Genomic DNA, 16,392 nt, shown 5'->3' with positions numbered 1-16,392 from the left:
AACAGTGGATTAGAGGAAAAGACAGTTCCAAGAAGCATCAAGAACACTCCAAGACTCCAAGAATTTTCTTGAGATCAAATGGAAACAATGGGCAGCCAACAGGTTCAGAAAACACGAGGCAAAAAGGAGCACAAATACAGTGTCATTTGGACCAAAGCAGAGAAAATAGAAGACAAGAATATCAAAGGATGCATATCAACAATCAAGGAGGTGTATAAATTTGAGGATGCTCAGCTTGAATGCATACAAAAGAGATGAGGAGAAAACAGGAATGATGAGCTCTCCAACCTACGTGCTCAATTACAAGATGACATGAAGAAATGGCAAGGGGAAATGCAAACAAAATGGGCAAAAGAGGTAAGTCAAATGCTGAATGAGAAAACCAGCTCTCTTGCCTCCCAAATTGAGATGCTTGAAGTCCAAGTCACCACTCTCAACTATGACAATGAGAAGTTGAAGGCTGGTGCACATTGGGAGGAAGGGGAGCTTCAGCCACCTATCCAAGAAGAACTGAACCTTCTCAAAGAGCAAATGAAGCAGATCAAGGATACATAGGGGACCTCAGAAGAGGGATGTAAGCTCATAGATGAGCTGAAATCTGAGGATGAGCAGCTCAAGCAGGAAATGGCAGCCTTACAACTTACAAGCCACTATGCAGGGGAAACATGCTGAGTTTGCAGAGCAAATCACAGAGGGGAAGGCAGATATGCTTGCATGGAGGGATGTACTGAAAAAAGGCACAACAGCACCCAAAATATAGCTCATCTCTGAAACTTTGGAGGAAGAAAAGAGGTGTAACAGCAAGGCTATGAATGTACTGGTAAGAGGCCTAACAGTAGGTGATACCCCCATGTCAATGCCAAGGATTTATTTGAAAAGATGGGTGTCAACTGTGAATCAGCTTGGAGAGTGGGTAAGGGAGATGCACTGACAAGGCTCATGGTAATTAAATTGCAGACAGCAAATGATAGATCCACCCTCGTGGACATAAGGATCACACTCAGGGGCACCAAAATCTATTTAGATAATGATCTCACACTCCTACAGCAAGAGCATAGGAGGGAAGGGATGGTGCAAGTTATGGCAGCAAGGCAAGAAGGGAAATGGGCAGCCTACAGAGATGGGAAGGTAATTATCCGCCGAGAGAGGGCAAAAAGAGGGGAGAGGGAAGAAGGTGCACTGAACAACACATGACGGTATCGAACCCATGAGATGAGAGCACACAATAAGCTGAAGATAGATCATAGCGGTGTGGAATTGCAATGGCACCCTCTGGTCCGACCCTGGAGGCTTCTCAAAGACATATACTAAAAGAGACCTGATCTTCTATACTGAGACACATGAGACCCCTAAGAGAGGGCTGCCTACAATGACAGGATATACGTGGGAGTCAGCCCATAATAGGGAATTGAGAAGAGATAGCGGAGTACGAGGCTCCGGAGGGGTGGCTGTCCTTTTCAAATCACATCTGAGACTACTCATATCTGTGGTTTGGAGAGAGGAGCATGCTCGACACATGTGGATACGAATTCAGCTTTCAGATGCTCAACCTATCTTCATTGTGGTGTGCTACTTCCCTCCAAACACGTCATCCTATGCATGAGAGGTCACTATAGATGGACACAGCCCATATGATGTGAAGAGAGTGGGAGAGAAGTAAGGAGTCTCACTTGCAGCTTTCTCACATACACAATGGGGGAATACACATAAAGGTGGAGGCTGAAAATAGTTTTCCTCTTCTTAGTTGTGAAAGCCAAAAGAACTCTCTCTTAGTACAAAAGAAATAGGTGAACCCTATATGTGGGTCTCAAACTAAACTCAGCTAACTAAGGTGGCATACTAACTGAGCCACTAACTAGAGTACATAAAGATAGCTGTCATCCAACTATTATTCATGGGCGGTGTACCAACCGCATCTGCAGCTAACAAGTCGGTGACATAAATACACAACAGTCACCCTGGCGTATCACGAGTGGAGCTCGATAAATCAACACACCCCCTCGAGCTCAATCCCAATTCTTGCACACCAAGCAGGTCTCTGAACTTGCGCAGCTTTTCTGCACCCAATGCCTTCGTGAATATGTCAGCTACCTGATCCTCTGTGCTGACATAAACTAGATCAATCAAACCTTCTAGAACCTTCTCCCGCACATAGTGATAATGCACCTCAATGTGCTTTGTTCTAGCATGATAGACTGGGTTATTTGCCAAGTGTATACTGCTCATGTTGTCACAATAAATGACAACTGACCCATCTGTAGACTGATGCATATCATAAAGTAGCTTACGCAACCAAGCTACCTCACATGCAGCCATCGCTGCACCCCTGTACTCAGCCTCTGTGCTCGACAAGGCAACTGTAGGCTGTTTCTTGCTGCTCCAAGTGGCTACAACACTCCCAAAAGAGAACACATATCCACTGGTAGATCGTCTATCAGAAATACTACCAGCCCAATCAGCATCAATGTATCCATGCAACTGTATCTGAACCCCAGTCTCATAAAATAGTCCATACTGCAATCTGGACTGCACATACCTCAATATGCGTCTAGCCGCATCCAAATGCGGTGTCCTTGAAGCCTGCATAAACTAGCTTACCAACCCAACAGCATAGCTCAAATCTGGACTGATAATAGTCATATAAATCAAACTTCCTACTATGCGTCTATACATAGTAGGGTCTTCTGAAGCTCACCTACATCTGCGCTCAGCTTCACATTCTGCTTCAAAGGAACTAAAATAGACTTACAGCCTGTCATCCCATATTTGGACAGCATGTCCAATCCATACAGCCTCTGCAAGAGCCATATCCCACTTGTGGATCTAATCACCTCAATGCCCAAGAAGTAACGCAGCTCTCCCAAATCCTTCATCTCAAACTTCTGCTTCAATAGCATTTTCAATTGAAGGATATCTTCATCACTATCACCTGTGATGATCAAATTATCAACATAAATGACAAGCAGCATAATACCTTTCTCTGTTTTTTTCACATAAAGTGAGAAATCTACCTTGGAAATCTGAAAGCCAATAGTGACAAGATACTGTCCTATCTTGTCAGACCATGCTCTGGGTGCTTGCTTCAAGCCATACAAGGCTTTCATATAGACCTCTTCTTGCAAATCACCATGCAAGAAGGCATTCTTTACATCCATCTAATATAAAGACCATCCCTTTGATGCAACCATAGCAATGATTGCTCTTACGGTTGCCATCCTTGCAACCGGACTGAATGTTTCTTCATAATCAATGCCATATGTCTGTGCATACCCCTTGACAACTAATCTTGCCTTGTATCTGTTCACAGAACCATCTGCATTGTGCTTCACCTTATAAACCCACTTGCAGCCAATTGCATTCTTGTCTTTCGGCAAAGGCACCAATTCCCATGCAGCATTTGCTTCCAAGGCATCCATTTCTTCGTCCATGGCTTTCTCCCATTTTTCTTTTCCCATGGCTTGCTCAAAAGAAGTGGGTTCTGGTTCTTGTATCACTTTGACCATATAGGCATAGTGAATGACTGTAAATCCATCATATTTCAACCTATCCACAGGATACTTAACTCTGGTAGACTTGCGCAAAATAGGCTCACTACCAGGTGCTCTCAAAACATCCCTTGTCTTCCTTACTCCAAGTGTAAGGACAAAAGGAATACCCAACTCATCATCAAGACTCTGTTCTGAGCCATTGGATTCACCATCCACATAAGAGTAACCTGCATTCACATCAACCATGGGCTGATCTACTTTCTCCTTTCCTTTTTGTGATACTTGCATACCACTATCTGCATTGCTTTGAAGAGATCCTTCTAATCTCAATCTGCTTGTCCATGGCGAAGTATGTGAACCGCTGCTAGAGGACACTACAAGTCCACTAATATTTTGTGATTGTTGCTGTGAATTTTGTGCAGCATTACCATTTTGTGCATCTACATCATCAATCACATTTACTGGTTTATACCAGCTACTCATCTCATTAAAAAAAACATCTCTGCTTATTGTAAACTTACGAGTAGAAGGATTATAGCATCTATACCCTTTTTGCTGCAGAGAATAACCAATAAAGATGCACTTCTCAGCTTTTGGATCCAACTTGGATCTCAACTCATCTGGCACATGAACATAGGCAATGCAACAAAAAACTTTCAAATGAGAAATATCTGGTTTCCTACCAGTATACCTCTCCTCTGGCATCATGCCATGTATTGCTACAGTGGGAGCCCTGTTCATTATGTAGACTGCTGTAGCAATTGCTTCAGCCCAATAATAATCTGACAAGTCTTTTTCGTTGAGTATGGCACGAGATACTTCTCCAATATGTCTGTTTTTCCTTTCTACAAGTCCATTTTGCTGTGGGGTATGACTGCATGAGTATTGCTGCTTTATGCCATACTCTTACAGGAACCTTGCAAACTCATTGGAGAGGTACTCTCCCCCTCCATCTGACCTTAGGCATTTTATTTGTAGGCCTGTTTCTTTTTCAACCATAGCTTTAAAAGCTTTGAAATACCCAAACACTTCACTTTTCTTTTTTATAAAATACACCCAAACTTTTTTGCTGTAGTCATCAATAAAAGTGACAGAATAATGACAGCCTCCAATAGATACAACTTTAGTAGTCCACATATCAGAGTGGATTAATTCCAATGGCCTCTTACTCTCTTGAACATGTCTAGGAAATGATTTCCTTGTCTGTTTTTCAAATTGACAAGCTTCACATATCTTATGCATTTCTACAACATTGAACTTAGGCAATCCTGCAACAATATTTTGGACCTGCATTAATTTAAGTCGTCGTACATTAACATGAACAATGCGTTTATGCCAGATATCAATATCTGCAACTACACCGGTCCATGTGCAAACATTGCTGCACTCAATTCGGGCATGTCCGCATCCAACGTAAACATCATGTCCTTCTTCTTCCCTTTTGCTATTAAGCGACCTTTATTTTTCATATCCTCAACAAAGCATCCATGAGGATTAAATCTGACTTGTAAGCCCTGCTCAACCATTTGACCAACAGAAACCAGGTTCTTGGTGATATTCGGGACATAAAATACATCAGACATGTATTTCTTTTTCCCATCCTGCATAGACAAAGGAATTTTACCAATCTGCATAATAAGATGTGCAGTATCATCACCAGTCTCCACAAATCCTGGTCTTTCCATTTTCCTTATATCCTGCATCCATTCTGCATGACCTGTCATGTGGTTTGACACACCTGAGTCAACATACCACACATTATTGCTTTCTTCTGCACTTGTCACAAAATTAGTCATGTGCTGCACCATAAACAAATACTCATTTCTGTCATCACCCTGTCACTAGAGGATGCATAATTGCCTTGCTGCAATTTTTCATTCATGATGTCATTCTGCTTTTTGTAGTAGTCTTTAGCCATATGACCCATTTTACCACAGTAGTAGCATTCAACATTGTTGTTTGCATTTTGGCCTCTTTACCATCCACCACGACCTATTTGGCTCCCCCTACCTCTAAAGTTACCACGTCCTCTTCCATAGGACTGGTTTTCATGAATTTGCTGCATATTCTAATTTCTGCCACGGCCTCCAGATTGGCCTGCTCTACCTCTACCTCTACCTCTACCTCTACCTCTGCCTCTACCTCTTCCAGTATTTAAGTAGAAGACAGCTTCTTTTGAAGTTCCTCCTGAAGAAGATGCACCACCATTTCTCTCCTCTTCAAAAATTAGAAGAGCAATCACCTTCCCAAAATTAAAAAAATTCTCACGGACGACAATGGATGTCCGGAACTGTGCATAATCCTTTCCTAGACCATTCAAGGTCACAGAAACTAAATCATCATCTTCCACTGGCGACCCAATAGAAGCAAGTGCATCTGCAATCTTCTTCACCTTCATGTGGTAGTCATTGATGCTCATATTTTCTCTCTGCACATTATGCAACTCCTGCTTGAGCTGCATTTTCCTGGCTTGCGTATTTGTGCTATACATTTTTGTCAAAGTATCCCATGCCTCCTTCGGCGTGCTTGCATCCTGAATATGCACAATCATAGAATCTGAAATACTGATAGACAGCCAGTACATAACTTTTTTGGCTCTCTCATGCCATCCTTTAAATGCCTGCCACTCATGTTGATTGAATAACTGGTTCTTGTTCAGCTCCAGTAATGAACTCCCAATAGCCTTTTTCCTTAAGGAAATTCGTCATTCTAAACTTCCATGCTGGGAAGTTGTTCTTGTCAAGCTTTTCAGTGACAATCTGTGAAAGAGCATCAGACGCCATTACAGAACACTGCAAAATATTCTGTCATTGCAAAAAACACAACTTCTGCCTCATAAGGGCAAATCTGCAAAACTGACGAAAAGTGATATTTAATCACACAGTCACTTCCTCAAGACGATTTTGCATTAACAGGCAATAAGAATGATTCTGTCACTCCCACTATCTCTGCGCACAGGCATACGATGCAATTTCTGCGGCAACTTTTCACCGACCTGCAGAACAGTGATCGCACAACAAAAACAGGGCACTTTTCTGAGTGCCTACGAAAAACTTCCGCTACCAAAACGAGACCCGAAATGGCCTCGAATAAAAAAAATAATGTCATCAAAGACTTTGCCCTCTCCCGCAACATATACTGCCATCTCGCCACACCGCGAAGGACGTCCCAATCTGAGACAGTGCACTCTAGCACTTTTCAGCTATACTACCTGCAGAGATTTGCTCTCAAACTTGAAAAAGGAAAGCAACACTGATTCTCTTACCAAGACACCACGAACTTGGTTTGCTTTCTTGAGCTCCTTACCACGAACCGAGCTCTGATACCATGTGAAGAGAGTGAGAGAGAAGTAAGGAGTCTCACTTGCAGCTTTCTCACATACACAATGGGGGAATATACACAAAGGTGGAGGCTGAAAACAGTTTTCCTCTTCGTAGTAATGAAAGCCAAAAGAACTCTCTCTTAGTACAAAAGAAATAGGTGAATCCTATATGTGGGTCTCAAACCAAACTCAGCTAACTAAGGTGGCATACTAACTGAGCCACTAACTAGAGTACATAAAGATAGCTATCATCTAGCTATTATTCATGGACGGAGTACCAACCGCATCTACAGCTAACAAGTCGGTGACATAAATACACAACAGTCCTGCATATCATGAGTGGAGCTCGATATCTCAAAATATGAGACGATCCATGATGACATCACGGAGTTCTCCAGACTAGAAAACATCCTCCTATTGGGGGGACTTCAACGCACGGACAGGAAATAGACAGGTGGGCCTGCTTGACTTTACAGATGAAAAAGATCCACATAGTCCCGGAACTAGATGCAGTTGAGCTCGGGATACTTAGGCACTCTACAGATGCCCCACAGATGACAGGATATGGACTACATATGCTTGAGCTAGGAGCTATCCACGACCTGATCATCTATAATAGTCTCCATAGATGGCCATCCTCTGGAAGACTCACTTGCTCCCCGCACGGCGGTGGGTCTAGTACAATAGACTATCTACTAGGCCCACTTCACACTATCTCACAAATACATGACTTCATCATACCCCCCCCACTCGGAGTTGACGAAACAGGATACAGCCCTCCCGAGGTGTTGTACGGACTGTGGGAGCATGGAGATCGAGACATCAGATCCCAGGGTTGAGGCTTTGGGGTAGGTCTAGTTACCTGTTGACCTCTACAGCCCTTTCTTGCATTCTCTCAGCTCTCTTCCTTCATTTCTCTCATCTCCCGATAACTAGAAGCCTCCTGCACCCTGCGGGGAGCCTAGATAGAGGATAGGTGCGAGGAAGGAGCTCGCCCCTCTGCCAGAGACAGTGGGAATTGGTTCCAGGTTCTGTTTTTTCTTATTCTTTCCTGCTTTGCAGCTTTTTGCAGTGCATGTGTGTTGTTTGTAGTCCTTTCAGGACTCCTACAAGTTCTAGCAAGGACCCAGAGGCAAGGGTGTTCCTATGGTAGGCCCAAGGACAGTGTGGATGTGTGTGATAGCCTTGAGGCTGCTTCAGCTCAGTTTGCCAATGGTTTGGATGCCTAAATGCCTCTCAGTTAGGTCAGATCAGAAGTGGATGCCTGAGTATGCCTTGCCAATGGGAATTCTAGTGGTGCAATTGGATTAGATGCCTTGAAGACAACTAGAGGATTTGCGGAGAGGAACAGTGCAGGGTTGAACCCCTGTTGTAAAGCATTTCCATTCAGAAGCATTAAACAAATACCGTAAGGGGCGCCAAGGCATTTGGGGCCAATGGGTGCACTGTGTACTATTTTCATTGAGCACGGGCATTCTAGCCTCACCTTTGTTGTTGTTGAAGTTTGTTTCTAAGTTGCTAAGTCATTGAAGTGACCGAAGCTTGCATTAAGGCCATTTATGAAGTTTATGACTGAGTAGAAGAAGATCACTGCCCTTTTGTTTATCGAAGGCCAGTTTCAGTTGCCATTCAAGTTACATTCATAGCATTAAATATATGATTTAGCCTCTCACTTTCGGGGAACGTAATCTTTAGCTTCAATGTTAAACTCTCTAGAATGAGATAATATCAATTTCATTCATGGTCCATTTTAATATGAGATAATGTTATTGGTGTTGCTCCTCTTTCTTCGTATAGTTCCAGAAAACTCATATCATCAATTGGAAAAGCTACTCAAAGAATTGCAAGCCTTTGTTCTGTGACATGATAATACACTTTTCAAGTATTATAGGTTGGATATAAGAAGGATTCTTTATAGTTGACCGAACATTTTTTTATGAATCACACTTTGAGAACCAATTTTGATTAATCAAAGAGCTATTGCAGGTGAAGTGCGAAATAGACTTGGTCTACGGTGGAGGGTGTAGGATGCATGGGTCTCGTCTCCAAGGAAGTTCACAACGGAGACCAGCATGTTCTGGGATGCGGGTTTTGGTGCAGATTTTGATGAATAGAGTCCTATTGAGGCTCTACCAATTATACAAACAATTGATGTGTGTTTTCCATCCAAAGTTGTTTGAGAGCTCTAATGTTTTGTTTATGTCTAAATGGAGCAGGGTGATTCTGAAAACTCTGAGGCCTCAAGAGGTAGCGCCTCGTGGATCCATTGAATACTTGGATTGTGTACCTCCATTGATTGAGTGTTCGGCATCTTGTCGTTGGTGCCTATGAAGATTGACACTGAGTGTTATTAGTGATCTCGATCATCCTTCATTGCTCTCCCAGGTGACCTGGATTAACCTTGATTGTTGGCCTCATAAATCTTGAGTTTCCATCTTTGTTTCCATCTCTCTGTACAAATTATACATTTCTTTGAGGAGTTCCTCGCTAGCCACTCATCCTTCATGTTGTCTGACAATTACCATTCAAGGAATTGAAGTCCATGCTTTTTGCAGGTAGACACGGCACTTTGGAAGAGCTCATGGAAGTTATCACTTGATCTCAACTCGGCATATGATGCGAGTATGAGGCTCATGGGAGATTTGAAAGTAACTTCATTAATATTTGAGAAGTGAGTTCAGATTCCTTAATTTTCGTTTAACATTCTATCAAGACACTAGATCTTTCCTTGTTCGATCGACATCAACCTCCCGACACATCTTTCAACAACATCGAATCCCGTGAAGAGTTTGCTTTGGATCTATTTAAATGGAATCATGCTCTGTAGATGGGGCTTCTAAATGTTGAAGGTTACTACAAGCCAATTGCCAAAAAAAGCTATACTGCCAATTGCCAGAAAAGTTTTCTACCAGAAAGCCTATTTTGCAAAAATATATACTGCCAAAAAAGCTATTCCGTCAAAAAGGGCTTTGCCTGCCGAAAGGGCTTTTTGCCTGCCAAGGCTTTATGGCTGCCTAATGGGATTTATGCTTGCCGGTGAAAAGATTGTTATCTACTGGATAGGAAAAAAAGAAAATAAAAAAAAAGATGTCCTTTTTTAAAAAAGGATGGTTCTACCAAACAAGCTGTTCTGCCAAACAAACTATTCTGCCAAAAAGCTGCTCTGCCGAAAAAAAATTGTTCTACCAAAAAAGCTAGTTCGCAAAACTATACATTCCCAAAAAAGCTATTATGCCAATCATGTTGCAAACTTACATATCGATAATGAGCAGCAGCCATCTCGTCCAACCCACAGTTCTTGCCATTCCATATATTAGCTATTGTTTATTCTCATTCTTTGCATATTTTCTCTCATTCTTTTTACTAAGAAAGCTTCTTCTTTTACCTTCATCCAAATAGTGGATCTTTTGCCGTCAATTTTTATGTATTTTTTCATGCTTGCAGAAAGTCAAAGAAACCTATATGATTGGCGCATGCAAGATATTGATTTTTCAAATTGCAATACAAATACAACTACTGATATTCAAGTAATATGTTAGTGTCATGTCTATTCGCAAGACTTCTTTGCAATACTATTGAACTATAATATTCTCGATATTGCTTCAATCTGATTTTTTACAACATTCCTCTCTTTTGATGTATGTTCTCGATGGGAGGTAAATATTTGGAATCAGCAGTAGAGATAGCTGAGTTGGATACAATGTTGAAGGATGACATTTCATATGATTGTAGTCCATGACCCAATATTATTTAGGTTGCAACCAAGGATGAGTTATGAGCTCTTGTAAGCGTAGTCTTATTCATGTATTCATTGGGCTTCAATTCCCAAAAGGTGCAAATCTTTGCATGTCACCAAGGCAATAATAAAACACTACCCCTGACATTTGTAGGGAGGATCACGTCCTGATGGACCCTGTGTTGTGTCTCATTTTCATATTTCTTTTCGCTCTTTTTTTCCCTTTAGGAAAATTTCATTAAACGGTAGGATCCAAATTTCATTTAAGGTAGTAAATATGTGCTCCATGACAAAAGAAGAAACTCTGAAGTATAGTGAGTGAGCAATGAATGAATTAATAAATACATACCAAGGACTCTGAAACTTAGAGAGCTATTAGTGAGAATAAGCGGGTCTCTCAGGGTTAAGTAGAAGCTACCCACTTTGAAGTAACCTTAATGCATTTTTTCAACTACATGGGTGCGAAATTTATTTTTAAATTTCTTTTGGAGAGAGCATTAATTGATAGAGCCTCACAGCCGAAGCCAGTGGTTTTTGTGCATACATGCACCCTTGTTTCAGCATAAAGTACTCAGCAAGGGTCTAAGCAAGCCCTTTGCTTCAGCCCATTGAGGCATGTATGAGTTTAAACCTTTGGTGCTTTGCACTGTGTCCCATAGGCCCGCAAGGCTTCCCACACACGTTAATACGTCTTTCTTTCTTCCTTTCTTTCTTTCTTTCTTTCTCTCTCTTCACGCTTCCGCACGTGCATGACTACATGGTATCATTCGCCCCATCAGTGATGAGGGTTCAAGGGCTTGCATAGAGGTGACGAAATGAGGGCATTGCTACATAGATCAAAGATCTGTGTGTACTTTGAAGGCATTGATCGGTGATAGTAGGGCCTGTTTGAGGGTGATCTACAGCAGCTAGGCGGCTATTTGGGGCATTCTGGTACAATTGAGGCAGCAGGAGCAGTCTGCCAATCGTGATTACAGCAGCCTGGAGGCGATTTGCAGCAAAGGTCGGCACCCTGTTTGCATCAGCCTGCTCTAGGAGTGTTCATTTCCTGCTGGTCGGCACCCTACTGGATAGTTTGCTTGAGGCATGGACAGCTTCTCTCGGTCAGCATCTAATTGGACGATCTACCCAATGCGTGGACGGCGTAAGGCTCTGCGACAAGGCAGCAAAGCAGCCTGTAGTACACGGCAGCAAGGCCACCTGTTGAAGTCCCTGTTGAGGACGGCATCTTGGACGAAGACGGCATTTAGTTAGGGACGGCAGCCAGGCAGTCTCTTTCTTCCTCATCTCCATCTCGCCTTCCCTCTCTTTCTCTCCACTCTCTGGGCTGTTTTTGCCAATATCCGTTGCAGGGTGTAGAGTTTGGAATAGTTTCATGGAACCCTGTGTACTAATAAGGAAGATAAACTCAATGGCACGAACTATGCCCATTGGAACCTCAACATGAAGATATGGTTCATCCATAAGGGCTTATGGGAGGTTGTTCCGGGCTATGAACGGAAGCCTGAACGTCCTAAGAACTCTATCTACTGAAATGCTGCCCAGTGGGATGAATTTCAGAAGGAGCTCAGGAGCGGGACTCAAAGGCACATCCAGCTTTGGTCTGGACAATCACAAAAGAGGTTTCTCCAGCAGTCCAGACACTGAAGAGTGCACATGTAAATGGGAGGATCTCTACACAAGCGATTCGGCGATGCAAGCTGTCACTTTGCAATGGTGATGGAACATTGATCTATATGATGCAATTGCATCTCGTCTTTACCTATGCATGGCTTCTCCTTTATATAGGGGCATTACAGGTGAGTAACTAAGCTAGTGAAGGATTATACAATGTGGAATATTGACCTCCATGCATACATTCTCTTATTGATTTCCAGTGTTTACTACATGTTCTTTCACTCTCTCACACGATCTAGAATGAGCAAGCCGACCACTAAATTATTCTTGAACTTCCATATTTTTTGCATGTTCAAGGACTTTGTAACTAAGTTTAATGCTCACCCTCACAACCTCGTATTCATCCAACTTTATAAAAAACACAAGCTTTTCTCTACAATCTGAAAATTTATGAAAATAAACTGTTAAGAAATCTTTTTAAAAAGTTCAGCACAAAGTAAACAAGAGAAATGTCACTTACTCCATGCTTTCTATGCAGCTTGTACCTTGCGTATGACTAACTCCGTACACTCTAGGGTACTTGATCTTTGGAACTGATTGGCAACAGCAGATTCAGTTCTGATGGTCCTTGAATACTAAAAATTCTCGTATTGATAGACAGTGAAAGAGTGTAGGAAGGGAATATGCCAAGTACTCTTCAATATTTGGTTGCTCTGTGTACACATGGCACTTGCACCAGCTAGAGAAGAAATGACGCTAGTTTGAATCAATTCATACTTTGTGTGCAGAACTATTGTATCTATGCAATACTACAGGCACCTAGAAACTTAAGTCCACAGCTGAACTCTTCATTGGAAATGGATGATGAGAAAACATGCGTGTCTCAGGATCTATGGAGCGCTCTAAGGTGGATGGAACCTATGTGGAAACATGATGAAGAGAGTGCTCATGACATGTAACTCAAGTTAATTAGGTTCTAAGATAGATTAGCTTTGACTCATAAACAGAATCTTGAGTGAATGTGCATTTCTCTATTCAACAATACATGATAAGCCTCTTATATAGAGAGTGCCCTTAGAATAGTCAACACTTGTAGGATCCTCTCATCCACCTCTCTCCTTGTGGATATCCTTGATCCACTCTTCACATCATGTAATCCACATCCTTGGGTGGCTACTTCAATACATTCCTAGACCATACCTTTGCCTCTAATTATGTGCTCATGGCATCATATCTCAACACCTCCCCTTAGTGCCATGATCCATTGGCTACCGCAAGGTGGTGAGATGTGAGTTTACATTCCATCACCTCCCCTTAGTGTATACCTTGCTACATAAGGTGGTCAAGTGTGGCTTTTACATGTCCATACCTCCCTTGAGTGCTTACATGGCTACTTGCAGGTAATCAGGCTTGATTTACAAGAATATAGGCTAAAGGTGGAAAGGCTTTTGCTTTTCAATACATGTTGTTGATGGCATTCTCTTCTTTGCTTGATGTAGCTTGATGCATGATGCTTTGTTCTTCCTATGCCTTTTATGCTTTATGTGTGGATGCCATGTTCTGTGCTATTGTCATCTCATGCACTTGTGCTTTTGGCATGCTTATGACAGCGATGTGTGCATTATTGCTTTGATTTGTCATTTGTTACAAAGGTCTTATCAATTGATTTCTTTCAATATTGGCAGTGTCTAATTGCATACAATGATTCTGAGCGCGTGCGAATTCTTCTTGGATTGAAAGTTACGGCTTGTCGAAGTTTCTGTGAAGAGGCCTTTAATGATGTGGCAAAGGGAGTCACATGCTGCTTACACACTGTGCTTAGTAAGGGTCTATGTGCTTATGTGGCACTTTGACTGTGCATGCTGATGTGGCATAACTAACCCTAACTCTAGCCATGGTGGGTTAAGTTAACTAGACCAAGATTGAGTCTTATCTGCCACATGGATGATGATGTGGAAATTCCACGTGTCCTAAGGTTGTTAAACCTTGGGCTTCTGGATAGATCTGCACAGAGACGGTGTCGCATGGAGGACGACGACTTTGTTTGTGGTTGCCAACATCGTTGTAGAGGGCTTGTAGATGAAGTTTAGGAGTTGTTCTTGAGCCATGGACGTAGGTCGCTTGAGTGTTGTGGTCGGCGAGGTAGTCATTGGAAGAAGCTATGGCAAGGTTGACTATTCAGCTGTCTAGGAGAGTCACTTTGGCGCTGAATTGTTAAAGCTTTTGCTAGAGCTAGGAGCTTGTTGATGGACATCCGGAGCAGAGGTCGTAGGTTGGCGCGCGGGAGGTGCAAGAGCAAAATTCCATCTACGGTTTCCTATTGGTCTGCCGTGTCATGGAACCTTGGAGTTGTCTCGTGGAGCCTTGGCTGTAGCGTGAGGATGAAAGGAGCCGTTTGGTTGCTAATGAGCGGCTGTTGACGTTTGGTGGATCTCGTTGAAGGAGGTCGTAGCCTTTGGGTTGTGTTGGAGAGGCGGCTGCTAAGGTCGGTGGGCGTAGGCAGCTCTGTGGAGTCTCTTATGGTAGCTGAGTGCCGGGTCGTTGCCTGAGTCTCCTCTATCCGTTTAGCACTAGAGTCCTTTTGTTCACTAGCTGTAGGAAGTTGCTGCCTTTTTGCTTTGTGTGGATGAGGCCGACTTTCACATGAAGGATCATTGTTGCAAATGTTGTTGGAGCTAGCGCTACTATCCGGTCGGTAGGAGAAGCTCTGTTGCAGCGCTAGTTGATTGATGCATCCGTGTGCTTTGTTGGAGTCGGAACTGCGATGGACTAGCACTTCAACGAGACGCCTGCCTCTTGTTGGCGGCTATTGGTTGGGCTGCCTCTTCTGTTGTTAAAAGCTTTGGCTTGCTGTTAAGAAGTAGAGAAGGAGCTAGACACAAATCTCCGTCAAAGAACCTTACAATACACGCGATCAACCTTACAAAAAATCTCTACAAAGAGACCTCACATAAAAAACCAAGAAGGAACTCCAAAAAAAAAAATTGAAGACTCTCTAAGAACCTTACTCTAAAACTACGAGAACTCACGAGTTCTTAAGGCGTGCATATAACTAATCTAGGATACTAGACCTAAGCTCTGATACCATGAGAAAACATGCATGCCTCAGGATCTATGGAGCGCTCTAAGGTAGATGGACCTATGTGGAAATATGATGAAGAGAGTGCTCATGACATGTACCTCAAGTCAATTAGATTCCAAGATAGATTAGCTTGAACTCATAAACAGAATCTTGAGTGAATGTGCATTTCTCAACAATACATGATAGGCCTCTTATATAGAGAGTGCCCTTAGAATAGTCAATACTTGTGGGATCCTCTGATCCACATCTCTCCTCGTGGATATCCTTGATCCACATCTTCACATCATGTAGTCCACATCCTTGGGTGGCTACTTTAATACATTCCTAGACCATATCTTTGCCTCTAATTATGTGCTCATGGCACCATATCTCAACAAGTGACAACAAGAAGTGTGCAATTTAAAGGAGTGTCCGCCAGCTCAGTTGAAGAAACGTTCTTTATGTTCCTAACATTTGCAAGAATCTCTCCTATGACTAAGCACAACATGAAGATAGGCAATAGCAAATGAAAACCGAGGGGGGCGGTCTTCATCACATTAAAGTCTTCTAGTCTAGGATTAGCAAGACACGCACACATGCTAAAAAGGATGGATTTCCAACTGTAACAAGCAGCTCATATATGTGCCAGGCATTGCATAACTGCCTCCCTGAGTTGGTGCAATCCGGCAGATACAAAAGGATCTATTCCTGCACAATATATTTCCTCGCCTTCATTAATGATTACAGCTGTATCATCTGAGTTATTTTCTTCCAAACAAATCAAAATCTTTGCAAAGGTCAAAGATTGGAAGGATAAGGTCGGAGAAAGAACGAAAAACTGCCGACCTTCAGAATGGAGAGTTTCCTTCAAGTCTTACTATCCACGGGGCACAACGCCATCCAAGCGGAGTATAGTATAATTGAAATATAAGATTTTGTTCCACCTTAAGAGGCCTCTCTTTTGTAAATAGCATGAACGATCGTGTAAAGTAAAGAGGTATGGTCACGTTTCGTTAACATTTCTTTTATTGAGTTAAAAGGGCATAGATGACAGGAAAACGTACTTGAATGCAGTAACAATTGGACCCATTCCAAATACCGCGGCCAACAAAGTCTCTCGAAGTAAACCCTGAAATTTACACTCGTCAAATACGCTGTTGGGAAAAGA

At 42.4% G+C, this 16,392-nt stretch overlaps 1 protein-coding gene across 6 annotated transcripts in view; it reads right to left on the bottom strand.

Moving 5' to 3' along the window:
• LOC147903288 (uncharacterized) overlaps positions 1-16,392 on the bottom strand; it is a 132,233-nt gene that overhangs the window by 115,144 nt on the left and 697 nt on the right. For all 6 annotated transcript variants that reach the window (XR_015540764.1, XM_087372515.1, XM_087372516.1 and 3 more), the window contains one exon: positions 16,289-16,353. Coding sequence is in view for 5 of the 6 variants with exons in the window: in XM_087372515.1 (XP_087228641.1) it covers positions 16,289-16,353 (65 nt within the window). In the remaining variant the exon portion in view is untranslated. The remainder of the gene's footprint in view (positions 1-16,288; positions 16,354-16,392) is intronic.

This window comes from Dipteris shenzhenensis, chromosome 3 (assembly GCF_047967505.1).
Source record: "Dipteris shenzhenensis isolate YYH24624 ecotype China chromosome 3, Dip_SZ_1.0, whole genome shotgun sequence".
Taxonomy (NCBI): domain Eukaryota; kingdom Viridiplantae; phylum Streptophyta; class Polypodiopsida; order Gleicheniales; family Dipteridaceae; genus Dipteris; species Dipteris shenzhenensis.
The sequence above is the reverse complement of the archived record's forward strand: the minus strand, read 5'-3'. Positions and strand labels throughout refer to the sequence as shown.